This window comes from Tupaia chinensis, unplaced genomic scaffold, assembly GCF_000334495.1.
Source record: "Tupaia chinensis unplaced genomic scaffold, TupChi_1.0 Scaffold000492_1, whole genome shotgun sequence".
NCBI lineage: Eukaryota > Metazoa > Chordata > Mammalia > Scandentia > Tupaiidae > Tupaia > Tupaia belangeri.
In genome coordinates, this window is record NW_006160004.1 from 313,932 (window position 1) to 337,090 (window position 23,159).

The following is a 23,159-nucleotide window of genomic DNA, read 5'->3' on the forward strand; positions in this document are numbered from 1 at the left end:
GAGTCCAGCGACATAGCCATTATGCCAATTGCTGGTCCCGATATTTTAAATTCTTTATCTGACATTTCCACAAGTTCCCTTGTATTGTCTGTGGAGGATGAGGAGTTATTCTTTTCCCTTAGGGGAGAGATATTTTCTTGGTTTCTCATACTTCTTGTGCCTCTGTGGTGGTTTCTGGTCATCTGCTGGATTATACGCTTTTTTCTAGTTTTTGGAGTCAAATCTGAGCTTTTAGAGACATGCAAGAGGTGATGTGCAGTCTCTAAACAGTATTAATTTTTCTCTTTGCATAGCTGATTCAATGGAAATTTAAGATTAATCTGGCCCGAAAAGTATTCAGATATTTGGCTACTGAGCACCTTTACTTTGTCGAGGCTGAGCAGAAAAGTGAGAATGGTAAAAAGAAAAGGAAAACAAAACAAAAAAAAGAAACCAAAATAAAGACAAACACAAGACAAAAACAAAAACAAAAAAAATTTTTTGAGAGGTTTGTGCTATAGGGTGCATGCGCTTGCCAGAGAGACAGAAAATGAGAAATCACTCCCCAGGGGGGATGGCCATACCACAATCCTTTCTCCTCCACTTCCCTCTCAGCATCTTGGGCACACATGCACACGTGCCTGGCATGAGTTTAAGCCACTGGGTCCGGGACTCGAACTGTGGTTGACTACATGGGAGTCCAGCGACATAGCCATTACGCCAACTGCTGATCTCTCCCCCAAATTTTTTTTGACAAAAAATGAAAACCATGTGTGCACTAGTGCAGTGTGCCAAAGGGGCTGCTCAGAACTTGAATATAGATGGCTGCTGATTGTCTTATCCTATGGGGGGGATAGGGGAAAGGTAAGAATTAAAAGGAATGACAGAGAGCTAAGAAGTTTAAACATTTTATTTAATTGAAAAAAAAATTGAAAGAGAGAGATGGAGAGAGACAGAGAGAATATGTAGCTTGCTCTAACCTGGCTCCTTGGCTAGATCTGGGGGGGCAGGAGCGTGACGTCTGGGCCGAGGGTCTTCGGTGGTCCTGATCCAACAGTATCACTTCTTAATGACAATGACCCATTTTTAAAGTGCAAGCTATAGTTACTTTGTTCAAGATAAAAACAAGAACTAGTAATATTAGAATTGTAGAGAGGGTTTTTTTTTTTTTTTTGTATTCTGAGACTATGATGGAGAACGTTAATGCCATCCCTGTTAGAGATGAAATTTATTTTGTTTTGTTCCATAAATTGTAGAAGTCTTTCTCTGGAAGAAGTACCATCTGCCTTTTAAATCAGCTTTAAACAATTTAATTTAGAGCTTAATTTAATTCTTTCCAAATCCTTATGAGACTAATCTCATTGTTGTCACTTTTGATTTTAGTATAGATACTGATACAATTGAACTAATACACACATATTAGGTCATTGGGAAAGTCATGGCATAGTTTTCTATGATTTTCTATGCAAAAATGCATCATGACTTTCCTGATGACCCAGTATATATAATGTACTCAGAGTAAGGGGTTTAAGGACTTTTTAATCTGAAAGTTAAAGGAAAACTGTTTCTCTGCTCATAACAATTCTGACATGAAATGCATGAGTTTTTACATTTTTATTAATTCTTTTGATTTTTGCCATAGTGCATGTGCACTCACCAGAGAGAGACAGAAGGAAATAAGAAATATCAACCCTCAGCGAGGTTGGCCATGCCACAATCCCTTCTCCTCTTGCAATTTTGGGCATGCATGGACACGTATTCTGCATGATTTTCAAGCTGCTGGGTCCAGGACTTGAACCATACAACCAGCCATGTGGGATTCAGTGCCTTAACCTCTTTGCCACCTGCGGCTCCCCAAATGTAGGCTCCCTGAAAATAGTCACTATTGGTCCTCAATCCCTTTTGAGCTGGTGAAAATGAAGACAATGATGAAACGATGGAGAAGTAAAATAATATGATGACTTGAAGTTGGCTTTTCTGGAAACTTCCAAATGGTAGCAGCTGAAAGAAGAAATGAGCACTTGACTGTTGGGATGCTTATAGAGAAGAGAACATGATATTGAAGTCAGACAAACTGTAATTAATTATATATTTTTTAAAAAATGGAGTGAACACACGTGGTTCAGGGAATAGGGGAGCTAGGTATTTTTGCAGTCTCACCTCGTAGTGATTCTTCCTGCGTCAGGTGCCCAGTTAGCTGGGACGACAGGCATAAACCACTGCTCACAGCCTTTTTAGGTTGGGCTGGAAACTTTGCCCCATCGGCGGCACTCTCCCACCTGCTCCGTGGCTAGGCCATAACCAAGATTTTAATTTCAGTCCCACTACCTGCCAGCTGGGTGATCTTGGGCAAGGTACACAATTTCTCTGCTTTTGGGGCTTTGCCTCTGTAGGCCACATTTCAGTTATTACACTGAACGATGATGCATCAAAGAGCCTTGCCCATGTCTCACACAGAGTGTTTCCCCATAAGTGCTAGTTCCTTCTCATGTATGTTTGGCTTACCCAGCAGTGTAGGGAGCCAGGGCGGCCAGATCAGTGACTTGCACGGCAAACCAGTGACCAATCCAAACTTTGGATGGGAGGAGAGCCTCTTGTGAGAGCTTTCCCTTTTAAATTGCCTTTAATCTCCAGAGCCTCAGTCCTAGGAGCCAGGGAGATGACATCAGGACTGTCATCTGTGGACGGTTGTATAAAGGACACTATACTTGCCCAGAGGAAGGCCTAACCCCATACCAATCAATTGACTGATCAGCCAGTGTAGTTTCTCCTGAGAAGAAACATGTACAAAAAAAACTTGAATTGACAATAATAATGAGAGAGCATAGAACTAGAGGTAGGACAAAAAATAAAGAAATAAAAGGCTTTGTGCCAAAAATAAATCCCCTCTTTTAAAAATTGATTTATTCGTTTATTTCAATTTGACCAGAGAGAGAGACACAGACACACAAACACAGAGAGAGGGAAAATGAGAAAGCAAGCCACTAGGTCTATCACTCGAACTGTGGCCAGCCATATAAAAGGGTCCAGTGCCTTAACAGCCATGCACCTGCTGGTCCTCCAAATCCCCTTTTTGAGACCCAACAGTGTAGCTCTTCATGCTGTTTGTACACTGTCCTCTGCCCATCACTCCTGGGTTTGCCTCTTGTCTTGGAGCTGGGTGCAAGCCCTTTGACATGCACTATTACTATACAAAGGTTTGTCTAACTATCTTACAAAGTGCTCAGAACAGTTTAGATGCAGAATAAATTCTGGAGTGATTTAAACAATATGTTAGAAATTCCCTTTTGTAGATGAACTTCGGCATCTATTCAAGCAAACACATATTACTTGGATAGTAAACATTTTTAGAGTACTGTGTATGAGAGAACTTCAGAAAGTTCATGGAAAATTACATTAAAGTACAAGTTTATTTTGGTGCAAAGAAATTGAAATCCTGGGCCAGCCAATGGCATTGTGGTTAAGGTGACTGGATCCCACATGGCTGACTGTGCAGTTCAAGTCTAGACCTGATAGCTTGAAAAATACTTCGGATGTATGTTTATGTGTGCCCAAAACCCTAAGAGGAGAATGGAGCAGAATGTACTGTGGCATGGCCATCTCCCAGGAGGGTGCTTTCTCTCTGTCTTTTTCTCCAGCAAACTTATGTGCCTTATAGCAAATTTTAAAAAATGAAATCTGTGGATAATTTTCCCATAATAGACTAGTTAAGTAAATTTTTTGCCCTATAGGGTATGTGCACTTGCCAGAGAGACGGAGAGAGGAAAATGAGAAATCAGCCCCTAGGGAGGATGGCCATGCTATAATCCCTTCTCCTCCACTCCTTTCTTGGAAATTTGGGCATGCACATGCATGTGCACAGTGTATTTTTCAAGCCATCAGGCCCGGGACTTGAACCACACAGTCGGCTATGTGGGATCCAGCTGCCCTACCTCCATGTCACCTGCTGGCCCCATAATACACATTTTCCATTAACTTTTTATAGATTGTTTGCATTCTTTCATGCTTTTTAAAAGATGGTCATAGGATACATGTGCTTGCCAGAGAGAGAGAGAGAGAGAAGAAAGCATCCCCCAGTGGGGAGTGGTCATGCTGCAATCCTGTCTCTATTTCTCTGTCCTGTCAGAATTTGGGGCACACACACACGTGCCGGTATGTTTTCTAAGCCATTAGGGCCAGGACTTGAACTGTGGTTGGCTGCGTAGGAGCCATTCAGCTCCCTTAACTATTGTGCTACAAGGCTGGCCCCAACCCTTTGTATTATTTTATTATTATTATTTTTAGGTTGCCAGAGAGAGGCAGAAAGGGACTGAGAGAGGGAAAGTGAGAAATCACTTGGCATGATGGCCATACCACAATCTCTTCCCCTCTATTCTCCTGCCATGATTTTGGGCACATGCACATGTGCCTGGCATATTTTCAAGCTGCTGGGTCTTTGACTAGAACTGTGCAGCAGCCATGTGGATCCAGCTGCCCTAACCAGCATGCCACCTGGCTAGCCCATGGAGGGACATCTTTAAGATAGTTATCAACTTCAGGAAACCTTTTTTAGGTTTCTCTTTTATGTGAGCTATAATAGTTAAGGGCACACTGAGTTTTCTAGTGCAGGGGTTACTCTCAAATACCCTTGAATTGATGACACTCTCTTGCTGTGTGCCTCATTGGAGAAAAGTGTTATGAATTTTCTGGTATCAAGGCCAAGGCCTGGGTCAGCAAAGGTGTGGCACTCAGTGCGTGTGTGTGTGTGTGTGTATGTGTGTGCGTTTGCATGCACATATGTGGCGTGTGTGTGTGTGTGTGTGTGCGTTTGCATGCACATATGTGGTTGGGGAGCCATGGGCAGAGGACTAGTGTGCTGAAACCAGGCAGTTAGGTGGCAATTAGAGTGCAGTGCTGCTAAGTGGCTGGAGAAAGATCCAAAGCCTGGACGGTATTGCTGGATTGCCGAACACATGCAAACTAGATGGGTCACAGGCAATGGGGCCCACACACATGGACGGGAGGCCTCACCGTGCCCCTGGCCAGCCTGTGTGAAGATGCTTGTCAGTGCTTGCAGATGACCGCGGACCACATACACCCCCCTCTCTCTACCTGTCCTCACTGAACCCTGCCTCAGCCCTGCCTTTCCAGGTCTCCAGGATGGCTTGGTGTCTCCATGCCATGGTCTGGCCTGGCCTTAGCCATCGCACTTAAAAAGCCCTCTCTTCTGTAGACTTTCCTGAGACGTTGGTAGAGCCCCTCTGGGTCTGAGAAGGGACTTGCTGTAGCTTTTTTGGCTTTCTAGCATAGCCATCTCTGCCCTTGTGAATAGTTTGAGGAGGGGCGGCACTCCCTCATCCTCACCAGGCTTACTTTTGTGTTGTCTTCTCAGGGGAGTGGGCGAATGACCAGCGACATGGCTATGGCGTGTACTACTACATCAACAATGACACCTACACAGGAGAGTGGTTTGCTCACCAAAGGTTTGGTTTCTATCTTTAGCTTTGTGGACTCGTTCATGTAATAAGGTGTGCCGATGTCTTCAGATTGCTTACACTTTGAAACAGAGTTGTGAGAAAAGTCCATCAAGGCAGGTCACATGTTCCTGTGACTTGGAGACAAGTGGGCTGGAGGACACAGTCTTGAGCAGGTGTAGACTTGGGGCAGAACACGTGGGGCCATCACCTGGGAGCCCCAGGGCACGGAGGGCACAGAGAGTCATCTAGGGGACAAGGTCGCAGCTCCCAGCAGCTGTGCTCCTGCCTGGGGCATCCAGCTGATGCTCATGAAGCTCTCTGTATTCAGCGGGTGCCACTGTCTTCTGCACATCTGCGGATGTCCTCTGCTTGGTCACACTGAGCGGGAGGTATCCTTTCACTGACACAGATACAGAAGCTAGATTGCTCGTGAGCCTGCGTCAGCCTAGGCCCCCTCAGTGTTGGTGTCCATGTTGCACGCCTGAAGAGTTTCACTTCACTGGAACAGAATGCAATGGGCCTTGTCTTAACCAGGCACGGGCAGGGCACCTACTTCTACGCAGAGACGGGCAGCAAGTATGTCGGAACCTGGGTGAATGGCCAGCAGGAGGGCGCGGCCGAGCTCGTTCACCTGAATCACAGGTACCAGGGCAAGTTCCTGAACAAAAACGTAAGTCCACGGGGAGCAGTATCTGTTGATGAAATGTGCAACACCCCTTCCCCCAGCCTGAGCAAATATGTAAACAGATAATCCCCAGAACTCAGGAAACTGGCCCATTCCCTCCAAGCATGGGGAACAGGACAGCTACATCTCTCTCTCAGCCCATTTGGGAGCAGGGAGGAGGGCATCTTAACCTCTTGCTGTGTTCCTTCTCATTGGTGAATCCCGGGCTTTGGCTTTGTTCCCCTGTGAGGGGTGGTGCCAGTGCCCCGTGGAGGAAGGCCCCAGACCCCCTTGTGCTGCAGGTCAGCTCACCTGTTCCTGCTCCTACGGCAGGATCTGGGGCTGCCCGAAGGGCTTGGCCCTGGGTCTGGAGCTTGACCAGTCTTCAGAGGTCTCTGTGTTTTTGCTTACACTTCTTGTAGGGAGCAAGAGATGGGATGCAAAGAAAACCTGAATAATTCAGACCATGCAGGCATTCGTGGTAGCTTTGATCAGGGGTTGAGCAGAAGCTGCTGAAGAGAGTTTGCTGAGCAATTTGGTGTTAGAAGCTGACGTAGGCAGTGCTTACCTGAGTGAGCTCTTCAGACTGTGAAAGCCCAGTTTTCATTATACCTGGTTCATGCCCTTGACCACATATTTTACTTCTAGTCTTTGTTAAAATAGCATTTTAACATTTAGGCAAGCAGGTGGCAGGGAGGTTAAGGTGGTTGGATCTCACATAGCTGACTGCAGTTCAAGTCCTGGACCTGGCTTGAAAATTATGCCAGGTGCATGTGTCCAAAATCCCAAGAGATGAGAGAAGGGATTGCAGTGTGGCCAACCGTCTGGGGAGCGATTTCTCACTTTCTCTCTCTCTGTCCTTGGAAAGAGCACTCGCCCGAGAGCAAACAAACAAACAAGTCCAGCATGTCCTCCTCAAGTACAGTTCTCAGCCGAACTCCCACAGGGCTCTTGAGATGGGGGTGGGAGAGAGAACTTGACAAAATTTAATCTAGAAGAATCAGTAAGTGTGAACAGCCTCCGCCAACCTGGAAAAAAAAAATGCAAAGCAAAAATAGAAGCTTTGGGGGAACCAGCAGTTAGCGTAATGGCTATGTCGCTAGACTCCCACGTAGTTGACCGCGGTTCGTGTCCCGGACCCGGTGGATTAAAACTCACGCTGGGCACGTGTGCGTGCGTGCCCAAGATCCCGAGAGGAGAATGGAGGAGAAGGGATTGCGGCGTGACCATCCCCCCTGGGGGGTGATTTCTCGCTTTCTGTCTCTATGTCTCTCTCTGTCTGTCTGGTGAGCGCATGCGCCCCACAGTGAAAATCTCTCAAAAAAAAAAAATAGAAACTTTGTTCTGCTAGTTAATAAAACCTTGGAAGTTATACAAGAGAGACCTGAGTACATTCCACCTGGAAAACAAACCAGAACCTTGTCCCGCCCACTGCCCTCCAACCTCCCTCCTTCCCTAAGTCCCTGGGACCTGTGTTCTCCCATGCAGTTTCCGTGCGTCATGTCTCCATGCACTTCCACACGCAGCGTACCTGGACTCACAGCCACGCCTCACTTCCCGGCCTCCCTCTCCAGAGAGGGGACTCCCCTACCCCAGTCTGTGTCTCAGGAATTCCCTCACAGCCGTCCCTTTTCCAGAGTTGCTTCATATTCACTACAGAAAACTTTCTCAACCACGCAGGGCTGTACATTTCGTTTATAAATGTATAGTTTATCACCCACCCACAGTAGTATTCAGAATAAACAAAAATGATTATGAAAGAATTATACTGTTGCTTTGTGGCATGTCTCGTTACTTTCTGGTGCTTGTCTAATGTATGCTTTTCGTATGAGTAGACTTACAGTATTCTAGTGTGGCGTATCTATTGCAAAATATCTACCCTGTGGGGCCATGACATACCACATTATATCACCTTTAAGAACCTCGCTTAGGGACCAATTTACTTAGCAACCTAGTCATAGGAACAGAGCTCGTCCTAAAGTGAGGAGTGCCTGTGTGTGTATAACTGTGTGTGTTTGTGTATATATTTTAAGTTTATTTTGAGAGCGAGCGAGAGGTACCCTTGATAGGACTCACCACGTTTGGTCCTGCCCCCTGCCCTCCAGCCGTCAGGATCACAGGGGCATCTGGCATGCTGAGGTCAACAGAGGTTGGAATCTGGGTCTCACACTAGCAGGGCTCCAGTATCGTGCAGCGGTGCCCTGCCATTTGTGCCGCTGTGGCTGGGCCTTTGGGATTTTAATTTCCTATTAGGCTCACAGTATATATAGACACAGAAATATACATAAAGATGCATTTTTCATCAGTTTGCACATTTGGGAGTATTTATGTAGGTTAGGTCATGAAATTGCTAGAATTGCTGAACCAACCTAGAAAAACTGACTTTTAAAAATTAATTAATTAATTAATTTTTTGAGAGGTTTTTGTTATAGGGCGTGTGCACTTGCCAGAAAGACAGAGAGAGACAGAGAGACAGAAAGCAAGAAATCACCCTCCAAGGGGGATGGCCACGCCACAATCCCTTCTCCTCCATTCTCCTCTTGGGGTCTTGTGCACACATGCACACGCACCCAGCATGAGTTTAAGCCATCGGGTCCGGGACTTGAACCATGGTTGGCTACATGGGAGTCCAATGATATAGCCATTATGCCAACTGCTGGTCCCAAGACTGACATTTTAAATCATGATTGATACTGCTAATTGTCCTAAAAAGCTGTGCCAGTTTATGCTCTTGCCAATAGAGAATGAGTCTCTTTATCATATATTTTCACCAAATTGGGATATTATCAGTCTTTAACATTTTTTGTCTTCTAAATCTGATGGGTGAAATATCTCATTTTTTGGTTTGTTTTAAATTTTTTTAATATCTGGTACATGGTATGTGCACTTGTCAAAAGAGACAGACAGAAAAAGAGAGAAAAAGAGAAAGTGAAAAATCACCTTCTGGGGGGAATGGCCTTACTGCAATCCCTTCTCTGTTCTCCTCTTGGGATCTTGGGCACTCACACAGATGCCTGGTATGATTTTCAAGTTGCTGGGTCTGAGTCTCGAACTGCAAAGTTTGCCATGTGGGATACCAACCCCCACGCCACCTACTGGCCTGCTATCTCATTGTTTTAATTGTATTTCTGGAAGACTAGTGAAGTTGAACATCTTGCCACACTTTCATTGATGGTTTATGGGATACCAACCCCCACGCCACCTACTGGCCCGCTATCTCATTGTTTTAATGTGTATTTCTGGAAGACTAGTGAGGTTGAACATCTTTCCACACTTTCATTGATGGTTTGTTTCTTTCTCAAAAAATACTTGTTCACATCCTTGTTGACAAGTTACCAAAACATGCTATTGGGTCATCGGAAAAGCCATGACTCATTTTTGCATAGAAAAGCATCGAAGAGCATGCCATGACTTTGCCGATGGCCCAATATAAAGCTTCAGTAGTTACAACAGTGTGATACCGGGAGAGGGGTGCACCCTTCACTGAGGATGACCAGAAAGTGCGGAGACACACCTGAGTAGGTGCAGTCATGTAACACGTGGTGAGGATGTTGTTTAAATTAATGAGGCCCTGATGAGGAGGAGGTGGGAAATGCTGCTGAGGCAGCTCAGCAACCATTTGGGAGAAAAATAAAACCAGAGCTTATCCCTCAGCATATAGATGCAGGCTCTCTCTAGAGGAAATATTTAAATGTAACAGAGAAAGTCACATAGGAAAAAAAGAAAAATACCACAGATGGATACTTGCTAACTTTGAAATGAGGAAATAGGATTTTTTTTTTTTGAAGAGGTTTTTGCTATAGGGCATGTGCGTTCTCCAGACAGAGAGAGACAGAGAGACAGAAAGTGAGAAATCACCCCCTGGGGGGATGACCACACCATAATCCCTTCTCCTCCATTCTCCTCTCGGGATCTTGGACATGCACGCACACACACCCAGCGTTGAGTTTTAAGCCACTGGGTCTAGGACGCGAACTGCGGTCGACTACATGGGAGTCCAGCGACATAGCCATTATGTCAATTGCTGGACCCAAGGACTTTATAAAACAGAAACATAAAGGAAAAACCGACAGATCTTCATGTGAGCAAGGCCATCCAGTTTCGAAACACGATAGAAAGTTTCCGAGATGAATGACAAATGTGGACGGGATATGTGCAGCATTAAATATATAAAGCACTTGGAGCTCTTGTTTTCTTATTTATTTTTTTAATTGTCAGAGGGCACTTGTACTCACCAGAGACTGAGAGACAGAGAGAAAGAGAGGGAACAAGCGTTCTCCAGTGAACTGTGGTCACATTGCAATCTCTTCTCCATCTCCGCAATCTGTGGGGATTTGGGGCATGCAGGCGCATACGCACAGCTCGTTTTCAAGTCACTGGGGCTGGGACTTAAACTGTGGTTAGCCATGTGGGTCTAACCCCTTAACCAGTAGGCGGTTGGCTGGCCCTAATGCACTCACTATCAATCGATGTGATGTGAATGGCCTAAAATCTTGAAGCTACTAATAACTTCAAAGATGTGAATTTAATTGGTGAGATTCTATTTTCTTTAAGATATAAAAATATGAGTCAGCAGGTGGCATGGTGGTTAAGGAACTGGACTTCTATACGGTTGATTGTGGTTCAAATTCTGAACCTGGTGGCTTGAAAATCATGCCGGGCACTTGTGAGTGTGTGTGCCCAAAACCCTGAGAGAGGAATGGTGTGACCATCCCCCCTTGGGTATGATTTCTCTTTTTCCCTCTCTGACTCTTTTTGGCTCTCTCTGGTAAGCAAATGTAGCCCCTCCCCATCCCCCCCAAAAGAAATAAAAACATAAAATAGAACAAAATGCTAGAACCCAGAAAAAAACAAGGATTTGAGGCCATCCATGGGGACCCTTAAGAACTGTTGTGGGAGTAAAAGTTATTAAAGCCTCATTCTAGCCAAAACACATATAGACTTTTCCCTAGAAATTCTGCTTCTGAAAACTTACCATAAGGAAAACATGAGGAATGTACATGAACACTTAACTCAGAGTATGTTTACTATGGTATTCTTTGTCCAAGGAAAATGTCCGCATACAACGTATCAGTGATAGAAAATGATCAAAACAGATCATGATCCGAAGATGAAATAAAACACCAAGTAGACAACTGGTGTTTGTGGAAGGACGTTCATGAACGTGGGAAGTGGCTCGTGCCATGTTCCCAAATACAAATAGAGGACAAGTTACTGTGTGTAATTACTACCAGATTTTTGTTTAAAAAATGTGTGTATTAGAAAGTTTATAAAGAATACATCAAAATATTAATAGTGGTTCTCTCTGGCTGGTTTGCTTATGGGTGTTGTCATCTTTGTAATGAACACAGCAATTTTTATTTATTACCTTTTAGAGTGAGAAATATCCCCCAAGGGGATGGCCATGTTGCATTCCCTTCTCCTCTGATCTACTCTCGTGACTTAGGGCATGCACACACACACACCTAGAGTGTTTCCTAAGTCGCCAGGTCTGGGACTCAAATAGCAGAGTTGGCCAAATGGGATCCAATGCCTTAACCACCATGTCATCTAGTGACCCCGAAAACAGCACTTTTATAAAGCAGTAAAGTGGCCCAGCCACCATGGTCCATGGTAACATAGTGTCTTGCAAGGCTGGCAGCTGCATGCTGTTGCTGGTTCGGATCCTTGGGTCTGCCTGAAAAAGCACCAGGCCCAAGGTATTGAGGAGCTAGCCCGCTGGGGACACGGGTTTGTGGCATCATGAGACCCAGTCGGTGGCACACTCTCTCTCCCTATTTCTGTCTTGAATGTATATGCATGCACTCTTGATTATAGGAAAAAACACAAAACAAAACAAAAAAGAGGAAGTAAAATATGGTTTAAGCTTAAAAGTAAACAAGACAGGATGTATGCTTTGAAATTCCATTAGCCATGAGTTCATAAGAGCATCCTATAATCCATATTGGATTCTACCCCATTATATGATTTTGGGAGTTTTGTGGCGGTAATATTTATAAAGCCTTCTGTATTGCACTTAAGAGTGAAGAGCCTTTGGTGTCTCTACTTACAGCCTGTTGGCCCTGGGAAGTATATATTTGACATCGGCTGTGAACAGCATGGTGAATATCGCTTGACAGATGTGGTAAGTGGCAGTGTCTCTTGTGTTGCACATTCACAGGCCAAAGAGCTGCTCCGTCATACACCCTACGAGCTGATTTGCCTAGACATTATGCCAACTCTTGAGAACACCTGCACCTTCATTCTCCTGCTTTATACACATGTGTATAGCACTAGATTACCAGACGTAATCAATACCATTTCACAGTTATTGGGAAGTCTAGACCTAGTTTTTGTCAATAGGAACCAGCCAGTCCTGAGGGGGAGAGTTCTGGATGGCATTAGGTCCCAGCAAAGACAACTGAAACCCGTAACTGTAACCATTTGGTGACTATCACAATGTCAGGCGTGTGACTTGCACTTCATAAAGCCGCATTGTTAAATAATTTTCTCCTTTTGAATTTCCAATTACATGGTTTTTTTTTTGGCCAGAGGGTTTGTGTGTGTGTGTATGTGTGTATGTGTGCGTGTGCATGTGAAAGACAGAGAGAAAGCACCCTCTCACCACCGTCATGGGGCATAAGTTTGCTGCAATCCCTTCTCCTCCATCTCTCTCTCCTTTTGGAATTTTGGGCATGTCCACTCCCAGCGTGTTTCTCAAGCCCTTGGGTCTGGGACTTGAACCACACTAACTAGCTATGTGGGATCCAGCCTCCTTAACTACCATGCCACAGGCTGGCCTCAAATGTCCAATTTTTAACATTAATAGTGTTACCCTATGGTCAGTTTTAGGCATTCAGATAAAGCTGTGTGTGTATAGGGAAGGATGTCTGTGTTTGTATTTCTGTCATTGCTAATGCTTAATCAATGCTTGCGGGTAATTACAAATTTAGTAAAATTCCTGAACCCAGCACTGGTTTTAATCCTTCTGACCTTTTTATCTATCCGATAACATTCTCACTGTGAGGAGTTTTGAACTTTAAGGAGAAGTCTGAGCCTGGCAAAGAAATGTCACGTTGAGTTTTATTTATTTATTTTAGTCTCTGAAGTTCTCAGATATCTTTTTGAGAGAGTTACAAATATATCGTAAACAAATGCTCTCATGTTTTCATATTTTCTTTGAGAGGTTTTTGCCTTAGGGCGTGTTTGCTTGCTAGAGAGAGAGACAGAGACAGTGAGAGGGAAAGTGAGAAACCACCACCCCCCTCCCCAGGAGGGTGGCCATGCTGCAATCCCTTCTTCTCCATTTTCCTCCTGGGATCTTGGGCACTCATGCATATGTGCCTGGAGTGTTTTAAACCACCGAGTTCGGGACTCGAACCTGGCCATGTGGGAGTCCAGCAATGTAACTGCTGTGCATCTGCTGGCCCCGCATATTTTATTTCCTGAAGGAAGCAGAGAGCTGAGTTTGGGTCTACTACCAAATCAATACTCTTTCTATTTTTGCAGATTCATCATTCCCTCACTTTCTAGTTACCAGAGGGGTGTGCATAAGAGAGAGAGAAAAAGAGAGAGAGAGAAGGAGGGAGGGGGAAGGAGAGCAGGAGGGAGATGGAGGGAGGGAGGGAGGGAGGGAGGGAGAGAGAGCGAGAGCGAGCATTCCTCAGTGGGTGTAGTCACCCTGCAAGCCCTTCTCCATCCTATTGACATTTTCAGCACACATGCCAGGCATGCTGCTGGATCTGGTATTCAAACCTTGGTTGACCACAAGATCTGGCTCTCTTATCACAGAGCCGGTCCAAGTAATCTCTTGTTTATTTATTTTTTGGTGCTTTCTCTCTTGTCAATCCTCTGGCATTACCCAGAAGGACTGGTTCAAACTGACCAAAGTGATTCTTTTCTGTCCCCTTTGGGTCAAAGTCAACTGTGGGACTGGGAAAATCACACTTGGTCACAAGAGGTAGAAGCCACTCTGTGGAGACGTCAGAAGACTGCCTGAGTGAGATTCTGAAGGGCCTCACGCAGCGCCTGCGTGGTGGCTACTTCTTGGCCGTCATTTCCACTTAATGCTTCATCCCGTTGGCTCAGCCTTGAAGGCAGAGGCTGACCTCATTACCAGTTTTTCCATTCAGTGCTCCTCAGACATTTTAATCCTGACTTTCTCCCCTAGAGTCCCTCAGATCCTGACACTGAGAGGAGTCTGTGCCTCTTCCCTTTCACCTGCCACAGCCAATGGACTCCGAGACCCTGCATTGCTGCCCCCTGGTGGCCAGAACTGGGCATGCCCGGAACTGCCCTGGCTTCCCTCCTGGCGTGGCAGGTGGAAAGTTAACAGACAGTCCAGGGTTGCCCATGGTCGATGGAGTAGACGTGCACCTTCTTCGCTGCTTTTGCTCCTGTGATTATGCAATAATCTGCCTTTTTAGTATCCTCTCCTCCTGCTTTGCTCCAGAGCCCTTTGCTATAGCTGAAACAAGCCATGGGCTAGGGTTGGGTTCCTACCAACTATAAAATCAAAGGGCCAAAAAGCTTGATTTTGCTGCTAAAATGAAGCTTTACACTCCCGATCATCATTTCTACATGGATCTTAGGGTGCTCCAGTCTGAGCTTAAGGTGGTTTCCATAGGCAACTGCAGCCAACAGAAGTATGGAGGAATTTGATGTTATCACCCTCCCGTGTGCTCCTACCACAAAATGCATTTATGCTGAGTCTGTAACCACTCATGCACATAATCAGAACTTCAGAAAGACATGGTTTCATTGTTTCATTGTGACAGTGACAAACCTGACGCTTCATTGGGCTCTCTGTGGGCTGGACGCCTCTCACCTGTCTCCTGAAAGAGCCGCCCCATGAAGTCGGTTTTATTGCCACACTAGGAATAAATTGAGCCTTTATTGTCTTGGTGGTTTTGAACAGCCTTTTAAATTTGCATAGTAGTAAGAACTAAATCATGTCTTATGAACTGTTTTGCATTTTGATCTCCCTGACCAAAGTTAATAGAAGTCAGTATTCTGGATGATGAGAAGAGAGCAGAAAGATCATCAATCACATCTAAGGGGGAGGTATTTGTACAGGCCCCGTCACTGTTGTGGCAGGAAAAACCACCTCTTAGAAAATGTGCACATCTGAAGTCCTGTGTCTGAGGTCACCCTCAGGGCTCTGGACTCTGGATGACACAGAGAAGCCCAACTGTTCTTTCTGCAATAGAGCAGGGCTTGGCAGACTGCAATCCCCACCAAACCTGGCCCATTGCTGGTTTTGTCTTCTTTTTTATTAAATTGTAGCTGATATTTACAGACAGATCTGCTCCTTCGAGACCTGGGAGGGCTGAGGCTGTGCCAGGCCCCTCCTGGGCTTAAGATGCTGTCTTCTTGGGACCAGCAGTTAGCATAATGGCTATGTTGCTGGACTACCATGTAGTCGACCGCAGTTTGAGTCCTGGACCCAGTGGCTTAAACTCATGCCGGGTGTATGTGAGTGCGTGCTCAAGATTCTGAGAGGAGAATAGAGGAGAAGGGATTGCGGCATGGCCATCCCCCTGGGAGGTGATTTCTCACTTTCTGTCTCTCTGGTGAGTGCACGTGCCCTACAGCAAAAACAACAACAACAACAACAAAAAAAATCAACAAAAAAAACCCAAAACCTCCAAAAAAACCTGTCTTCCCCTGTCTCAACAACAACAACAACAAAAAACAACAAAAAACCCCCAAAACCTCCAAAAAACCTGTCTTCTCCTGTCTCTTCACACCTCTGTCTTTTTGTGAATGTCAGTGTCCTTTTTTTATAAGGACATTAGTCGTATTGGCTCGAGTCCTATCTAATGACCTCATTTTGACTAAATTTTCTGTGAAGACTCTGTTTCCAAGGAACAGCCCTTTCTGAGGTAGCTGCTGTTGAGACTCCATCATGTCTGTTTAGAAGGAACACAGTCAGCAGCCCTGAACACCGAGCAGGCTCCCCAAGCCTGAGATGTGCTGCCAGCGCGGTTGGGAAGTGCGGTGGGGTGATGGCTGGGAAGGAGTGAGGGAAGTAGGATTGTTCAGAAGCAGGGGCTGACCTTGGCATGACCTCATGGACAGGTCTGAAACTGGATGGTCCTTCAGAGTGTCCTGCACAGAGGCAAGGACCAGGCTGTGGGCTACCACTGCCTTTGGGCAGCTGTGAAACTTGGGCTCTGCAACTGCGCTTGGAGGGCGTGGCTCCTTGGGAGGGACTCAGTCAGGCGCAGGGAGGAGCGCCCTGCCAGGTGGCGACCTGGGGACCAACTGCAGCAGCACACATACAGGCTCAGCCAGGCTTCTGAGTGCGGCCCCTGCACATGCATCTCGGCCGGAGTTGTCCGGAATTCGGTTAGATGGTATCTTAGTGGCCCCCTGAATCGGAAACGCTGGGGCGGAGCCATTCGTCTGGACTCTAACAAGCTTCTGGGTGGTTCTGATGCAGCTCAGGTTTGAGCACCACTGTTCTGGGGCACTGGTGTCAGCCTTGTCGGGGATGAAGCTCAGAAATTCAGAAACCAAATACCGTGAATCATGTCTGTGTGGCTCAGTGGGAGCACTAGGCAGATCTGTTACTTTGCGTAGGAATCATCACCTACGAGACCGTGAGGTCTTCCCTGTCTCCAGGGCTGCTGCTCAGATCCTGCGAATTTTGTGATAGTTACGAAACCGGAAGTGTAGTTGATCAGACCGACCACGCTTGGCAAAATAAACATGTTGACTGCTGACTTGCTGGAATTACATATTATTATACAATGTTCCACATTAAAAATAATGAGCTCTCATTCTACTTTAATTTAATTTAATTTTCCCCTAGAGGTTTCATATTTGTATCTCCTTTATAAAGGAAACTTCTTGGGACTTTTTTTCTTCCTTTCTTTCTTTCTTTTTTTTTTTTTAGTTTACTATAAGGTATGTGCACTTGCTGGGGAGGAGGGAGGAAGAGAGAGAGAGAGAGATCACCCCCTCAGGGATGACGGCCACACCACCCTTCTCCTTTCTCCTTTTTTTGGAGAAGTTTTTGCTATAGGGTGCATGCACTCGCCAGACAGACAGAGAGAGACAGAGATAGAAAGCAAGAAATCATCCCCCAGAGGGGATGGCCATGCCACAATCCCTTCTCCATTCTCCTCTCGGGATCTTGGGCATGCACACACACACACGCCCGGCATGAGTTTAAACCACAGGGTCCGGGACTCGAACCATGGTTGACTACGTGGGAGTCCAGTGACATAGCCATTATGCTAACTGCTGGTCCTCTCCTTTCTCCTTTTTGAGACTTGGGCATGCATACATATGTGCCTGAAGTGATTTTCTTCAAGCCACTGGGTCCGGGAATCAAAGAGTGGGGTCTGCCATGTGGGATTCAGCTACCTTAACCTCCACGCTACCTGCTGACCCCTTAGGCCTTTTCTTATACAGATGTTAGTTTCATCGTTGTTGTAAATAATCTTAGAGTTGGAAAATGTGACTGAGCAATTAAAACTATAGTCTTGGCCATTCTTTAATTCTTGTGGACAGCTGGGGTTTGCTAAGTCTGGAAGACTTTTGCAGCATCCTTTGGAAAGAACATGGGACTAGCCTTGCACATAGTTTTTTCTCTCATCCAAGCTCGTTCAAGATCCATTTTCATCCCTATTCAGTTAGCCCGATCACTGAATAGTCATGCGAAGGCTCAAATCCAACTCAATTTTGCCTTTCATTTTTAATATTCCAGGCCAAGATTACACAAATGTTGGTAAATTTATATTTTTGCATTTAAAACAGGAAAGAGGAGAGGAGGAAGAGGAGGAGGAGACAATGGTAACTGTCATTCCCAAATGGAAAGCTACCAAAATCACGGAATTGGCCCTGTGGACACCCACCCTCCCAGAGGAGGTGCCACCCACAGAGGAACCCGGCCAGGAGGAGGTCCCAGGAGCAGAGGGTGCGGAGTACCTCTGGGGCATGCGAGTGTAGACATCCTGTTCTTAGGCCTGGTATGGGCCAGGCTCTCTGAGAAATACACCACTGGGCAGGTTCATGAACAGGGTGTCATTAGGGAGAAGGTCAGGATCAGAGACTCCTCGGGAGAGAGGGAAGAGGATGGGAGAGACTGGACGGGGGAGGAGCAATGTCTGGGGCTAACTCATCTTTTGCGTCCCCTCACCCTGGTCACTGACTGCATGAGTGTGACCTTGGGCCAGGCACTGATTGCAGCTGGTATGATAAGCTCTTCCTTGGAGAAGGATCCAGAACACCCCCCCACACACACACACACCCCACGTCTTCTCTCTTTGAGGAGTTGGAGGAAGTCACACTGGCTGAGAGTTCGTCTATTGCAGGTGGCTGAAAGCCAGCCCAGAAGGCCCAAGTGAAATATTACCGATGCTACTCGTGATTCCATGGGCCCTACGGCGGGAAAGCTCAGGGATGGACACAGGCCCATCGGGTCTCTGCTCTCATCTGTGCTGGCTCTGCTGGCAGCAGTGTCTTCCCTGTGGAAACTAATGCCCATCAATGTCATCACATCATGACCCAATCAGCTCAAGATCCCTTGCAGAGAGATAGTCTCATTTAAACCCTAGAGAGTTCGAGTGGTCAGACTAACTACGGCCATCCTGGAGCCCTTTGCTGTAACAGGGCATGGATGCTCTCAGGTCAGGGCTGGAGCTGGTTCGACTGACAGAGGTGCCCTGAAGGAGAAACGAGGCACTGCTGCCCAGGGTTAGGGGTGCTGGACCCCCTGGGACCGCTGCCCACTGCACGGCTCTGCCGTCTCCTTCACTCCGCTGTCCTCAGTCTTCTCTTCCTTTGTTGTATTTCAGGCATAGGAGATTCTGGGGAGGACACCCAGGGGCTGCTAGAGGCTTCTGAGGGAGAGATGGAGATGACGCGGCCTGGAGATGAAGACGCGGACATACTCAGGGAGGAAAACCGGGAGGAGGGCCGAGACGAGTTCCGCTATGACATGGACCAGGGTGAGAATATGCTCCCTGCACAGCAGGGGAATGAGAGTGAGCCAGTCAGAGTTCGCACACTGCGAGGAGCAGCAGGGGCCTCTCTTCTTCCATCACTGCCATCCTTGGGTCCCCAGGGACTCAGGGAGGGTTTCCAGAGAGCTGCTGTGAGGTGACATAGAATCCAGTAGGACTGTTTCTCTCCCTGAGTTGCCCCTGCAGACCTGACCTGTAGGAATGCCCGGGGTGTGGGATGGTTCTCACACTCACTGTCACAGGGGACCAGCAAGAATTGGAGGGCCCCCCTCAAAATGTAGAATGTGCCTTTGTCTTGTTACATAGCTGTTACCACAACAGAGTCACAAGAGTAGGGGTAAGAGTGAATGGTGCTGGAACTAGCTCTTTTAGAATGGGCTTGGATGTACAGTGAATCTAGAAGCTTCTACCTCCGCCAGGTCATAGGGCAGGACTTTGCCCTAAGTCTGACTGAAGCTTCAGGTTCCAGGAATTTAAACAATCTTTCCTCAAGCATTCATGTGTGCCATCAGAAAGCTCAGAGAGAAGTCTCCTCTCTTAATTTAACTTCATCTGCTGTAATGCAGATCTTGGTTGTAAGGGCCAGGCTGTCTGGGAACAGCCTGGATGCTGAAGGTACCTGGCTCTGGATTGCAGGCTCTGGGTCTGGAGACCCGATGTAGTTCGTCTCTGTTGTACATTAAGAATCAATGTGTTTTCCATTCCTTTGAATTATCTGAAATCTGAAATAATTATCTATTATCTGAAATAATTAATCACATCACTGTTTTCTTTCTAAATGCTTTAAACACATAGACTTTCATTAGCCATAACTACCCTAAATACTGTGATAATGCATCTTGACATCACATGGTGGCATGGCTTGATCCCGAGCACTGTGGGATGTGGCCACAGCAGGACCTGTAAGGGGCCTGCACCAGGTTTGCCCTAAGCTCCTCTGGGGCCAGTAAAGGATGAGTCCCCCAAGGCACCTGGGCCTGGCAAGGCAGGAGGCAGGAAGCAGGATGCTTGAGGAGGTGAGACTCTGCCCAGAAACTATGGTGAGGGAGAGAAAAGAGGGGGACAGAAATGGGAATGAAGACCCTCCCTAGGACTGGCCTGGGAGAGTTTGGACCAAGTCAATGATGTCCATGCCTTGCTACATCTGAGCTGGCAGATTCATGAAACAGCTTTACACTAAAGGACCATCACCTTGACTCAGTGCATTTGGTCCCAAGGGGACATTCGGCGATGTTGAAGATGGGGGTGGAGGAGAGGATGAAGGTGGTGCTACAGGCGTCTTCCTGGGTGGAGGCCAGGGATACTGCTAAACGTGCTGTTGTGCACCAGAGCAAAGTAATCTCCAGTTCAATGTCATAGTGCCTTAGTGAAAAGTGGACTGAATAAGGGACCAGCACTTAGCATAATGGCTATGTCGCTGGACTCCCATGTAGTCGACCGTGGTGTGAGTCCCGGACCCAGTAGCTTAAACTCACACCGGGCGCATGTGCGTGCATGCCCAAGATCCGAGAGGATAATGGAGGAGAAGGGATTGTGGCGTGGCCATCCCCCCTGGGGGGTGATTTCTCGCTTTCTGTCTCTCTGTCTCTCTGTCTCTCTCTCTCTCTCTGTCTTTCTTGCAAGCACATGCACCCTATAGCAAAAAACAAACAAACAAAAAACACAACAACAAAAAACAAAAAACCCCACTCCTTAAAAAATAAATAAATAAATAAATAAAAAAGAAACGTGAACTGAAAAAAAATAAGCTTAGGACCAGCAGATGGCATAATGGTTACGTCTTACGTCGCTGGACTCGCCCAGAGTTGACTACAGTTCCAGTCTCAGACCTGATGGCTTAAAAAAACTCACATTGGGTACTTATGTGTGCATGCCCCAAATCCCAAGTGGAGAATGGAGAAGGCATCGTAGCATGGCCATCCCCCCTGGAGGGGTGATTTCTCGCTTTCTGTCTCTCTGTCTCTCTCTGTCTTTCTGGTGAACTCATGCGCCTTATGGCAAAAATTTCTCTTAAAAATAAAAGTAGGCTTGGGGCCTGCAGGTGGCATGGTAGTTAAGGGCATTGGACTCCCACATGGCTAATGGCGTTTTGAGTCCTGGACTTGGCGACTTGCTTTCTCACTTTCCCTCTCTCTCACTCTGTTCCTCTCTGGTCAAATTAAAATAAATATAAATAATTCTTTTAAAAAAATGTAGGCTTAGTAGGTACGACATTTTATCAAAATAATAAAAGTTCAAGATCTGTTTACCAAGCTTCCCATGTGGCATCTGAGATTCACTGTACTAATTTTCTCTTCAACGTAGAGTTATAGAATTTACTTAAGGATTAAAAATAATTCCAAATGATACAAACATTTAAATATAGCATTTATAGACAGTTAGACAATTCCTGCTTTTCATGTCATTCATGGAAGGGCCATGCAATGACATGTTTTGTTTATAAAGCAGGTTTTTCTAGACAGTTTTTGCAGGCATCATGTAATTATTAATATTAAATGATATTCTTCTCTTAGCATTTATTTTGAGTATGTCTTTGTTTTTGCTATAGGGTATGTGTGCTTACTGGAGAAAGAGAGAGAGAACGAGAGAGAGCGAGCAAGAGAAGGAACATGAGAACCCCCCCCCCAGGGGGTTGGTCATGCTGCAATCTCTTGTTCTCTATGCTCCTCTTGGGATTTTGGGCACAGACACACACATGCACCCAGTATGATTTTCAAGCTGCCAGGTCTAGGACTTGAACCATAGTTGGCTCTAAGGGAATGTAGCACCTTAACCACCACACCACCTGCTGGCCCCTTAAATATGTCTTTTCCTTGTTTCATTACTGGTGCCAAAAGAAAAGCTGTAAAGTTTGTATCACTGAAGTTTAACATTCTATTTTTACCTGATAAATGCTTAATAGTTGCGGTATTTTTTTTTCTTGCTGCAGATCTATCAATGCATAAAAACATTAAAAGCAGAATGAAATTAATATGAAACCCACTCATGTTTTCTTTTTCTTAGGAGCTGTTAGTTTTGAAGAAGAAGAAACTAGACAATCAGATCTACCAGAGTAAGATGAAGCAAGCTGAAAGAATAGGAGATTGTATTAGTAAATTGCTTCTGTCAGCAGGTGGTTTATATTAGTCAGTTATTAATTTTTCTTATTCATTGTTTGTTAAGTTGGTTTACAATCGCAAATAAATCTCATTATCTTTCATTTCTGAAACAGCCTCTGCTTCCAGTTTTTTAAGCTGAAAGTGCCTGGGGTTGTTCTGCCATGGTCTTTCATCATGTTTACTCCTGGGATGAAGAAAACTGAAACTCTGCAGAAGGTGGTAGATGGACTCGCTGGGCTGAGGAGTCCTCCCCTCCTGCGACAGCCCTCGCGCATGTGCGTCCAGAGAGCTAGGAAACACCTAGAAAACAAGGCTTACTGTGTACAGTACTCATAAAGCACATGGTGACAGTGACGCTGCAGGCTCAGGGAAGAGCCACAGCTGTCACTGGAAGGTGGCGCTCCCACTATCCCTTCCCATGGCCCCTCCCATGGCCACCTCAGGCTCCTTGGTGGAGCATGGGCCTGACTTTGGCTTGCCTTATGTGCTGCTCAGGTTTCTCAGTGGGCAGAGGCTGACCTCGAACCACTCTCACATTCTACGTGGTAGCTCGCAAGGGCCTGTCCTTTATCCCCTCAGCACCTGTTCAGTCCCTGTGTCCCTAGGCAGGTAAAACCACAATCTTGTCATCCGCACTGTTCCAGTTTGTGCATCCTCCTCCTCCCTTGAGTTACCCAGAGGGCCTGTGTCTTCATTTACCCCCAATTTCCTTTAGTCTTGGTCTGCCTCATCAAAGGTCATGCACGGCATCTGGTGGTGACGCACCGGAACACAGCCTCTGCAAGAACAGAATAGTACGAATGTACTGTCTCCAGGCCTCTTGGGAGAGAGCATACTGCACTATGAATACAGAGTTATGTTAAAAATATTTACAGGGCCAACAGGTGGCGTGGAGGTTAAGGCAGCTGGATCCCTCATGGCTGATTGCATGGTTTGGATACTGGGCCTGATGGCCTGAAAATCACACTGGGCACATTTTTGAGTGTGCCCAAAATCCTGAGAGAAGAAT

The 23,159-nt window shown here is 46.1% G+C and overlaps 1 protein-coding gene across 1 annotated transcript in view; it reads left to right on the forward strand.

The window, feature by feature from the left end:
• RSPH1 (radial spoke head component 1) overlaps positions 1-22,260 on the forward strand; it is a gene marked incomplete at its 5' end in the record, with an annotated part of 34,044 nt that extends 11,784 nt beyond the window's left edge. The window contains 6 exon segments of the mRNA XM_006156383.1: positions 5,351-5,441; positions 5,970-6,105; positions 12,152-12,223; positions 17,845-18,004; positions 18,885-19,037; positions 22,056-22,260. Coding sequence (XP_006156445.1) covers positions 5,351-5,441; positions 5,970-6,105; positions 12,152-12,223; positions 17,845-18,004; positions 18,885-19,037; positions 22,056-22,108 — 665 coding nt within the window.
• Positions 22,261-23,159: the final 899 nt, after the last annotated feature.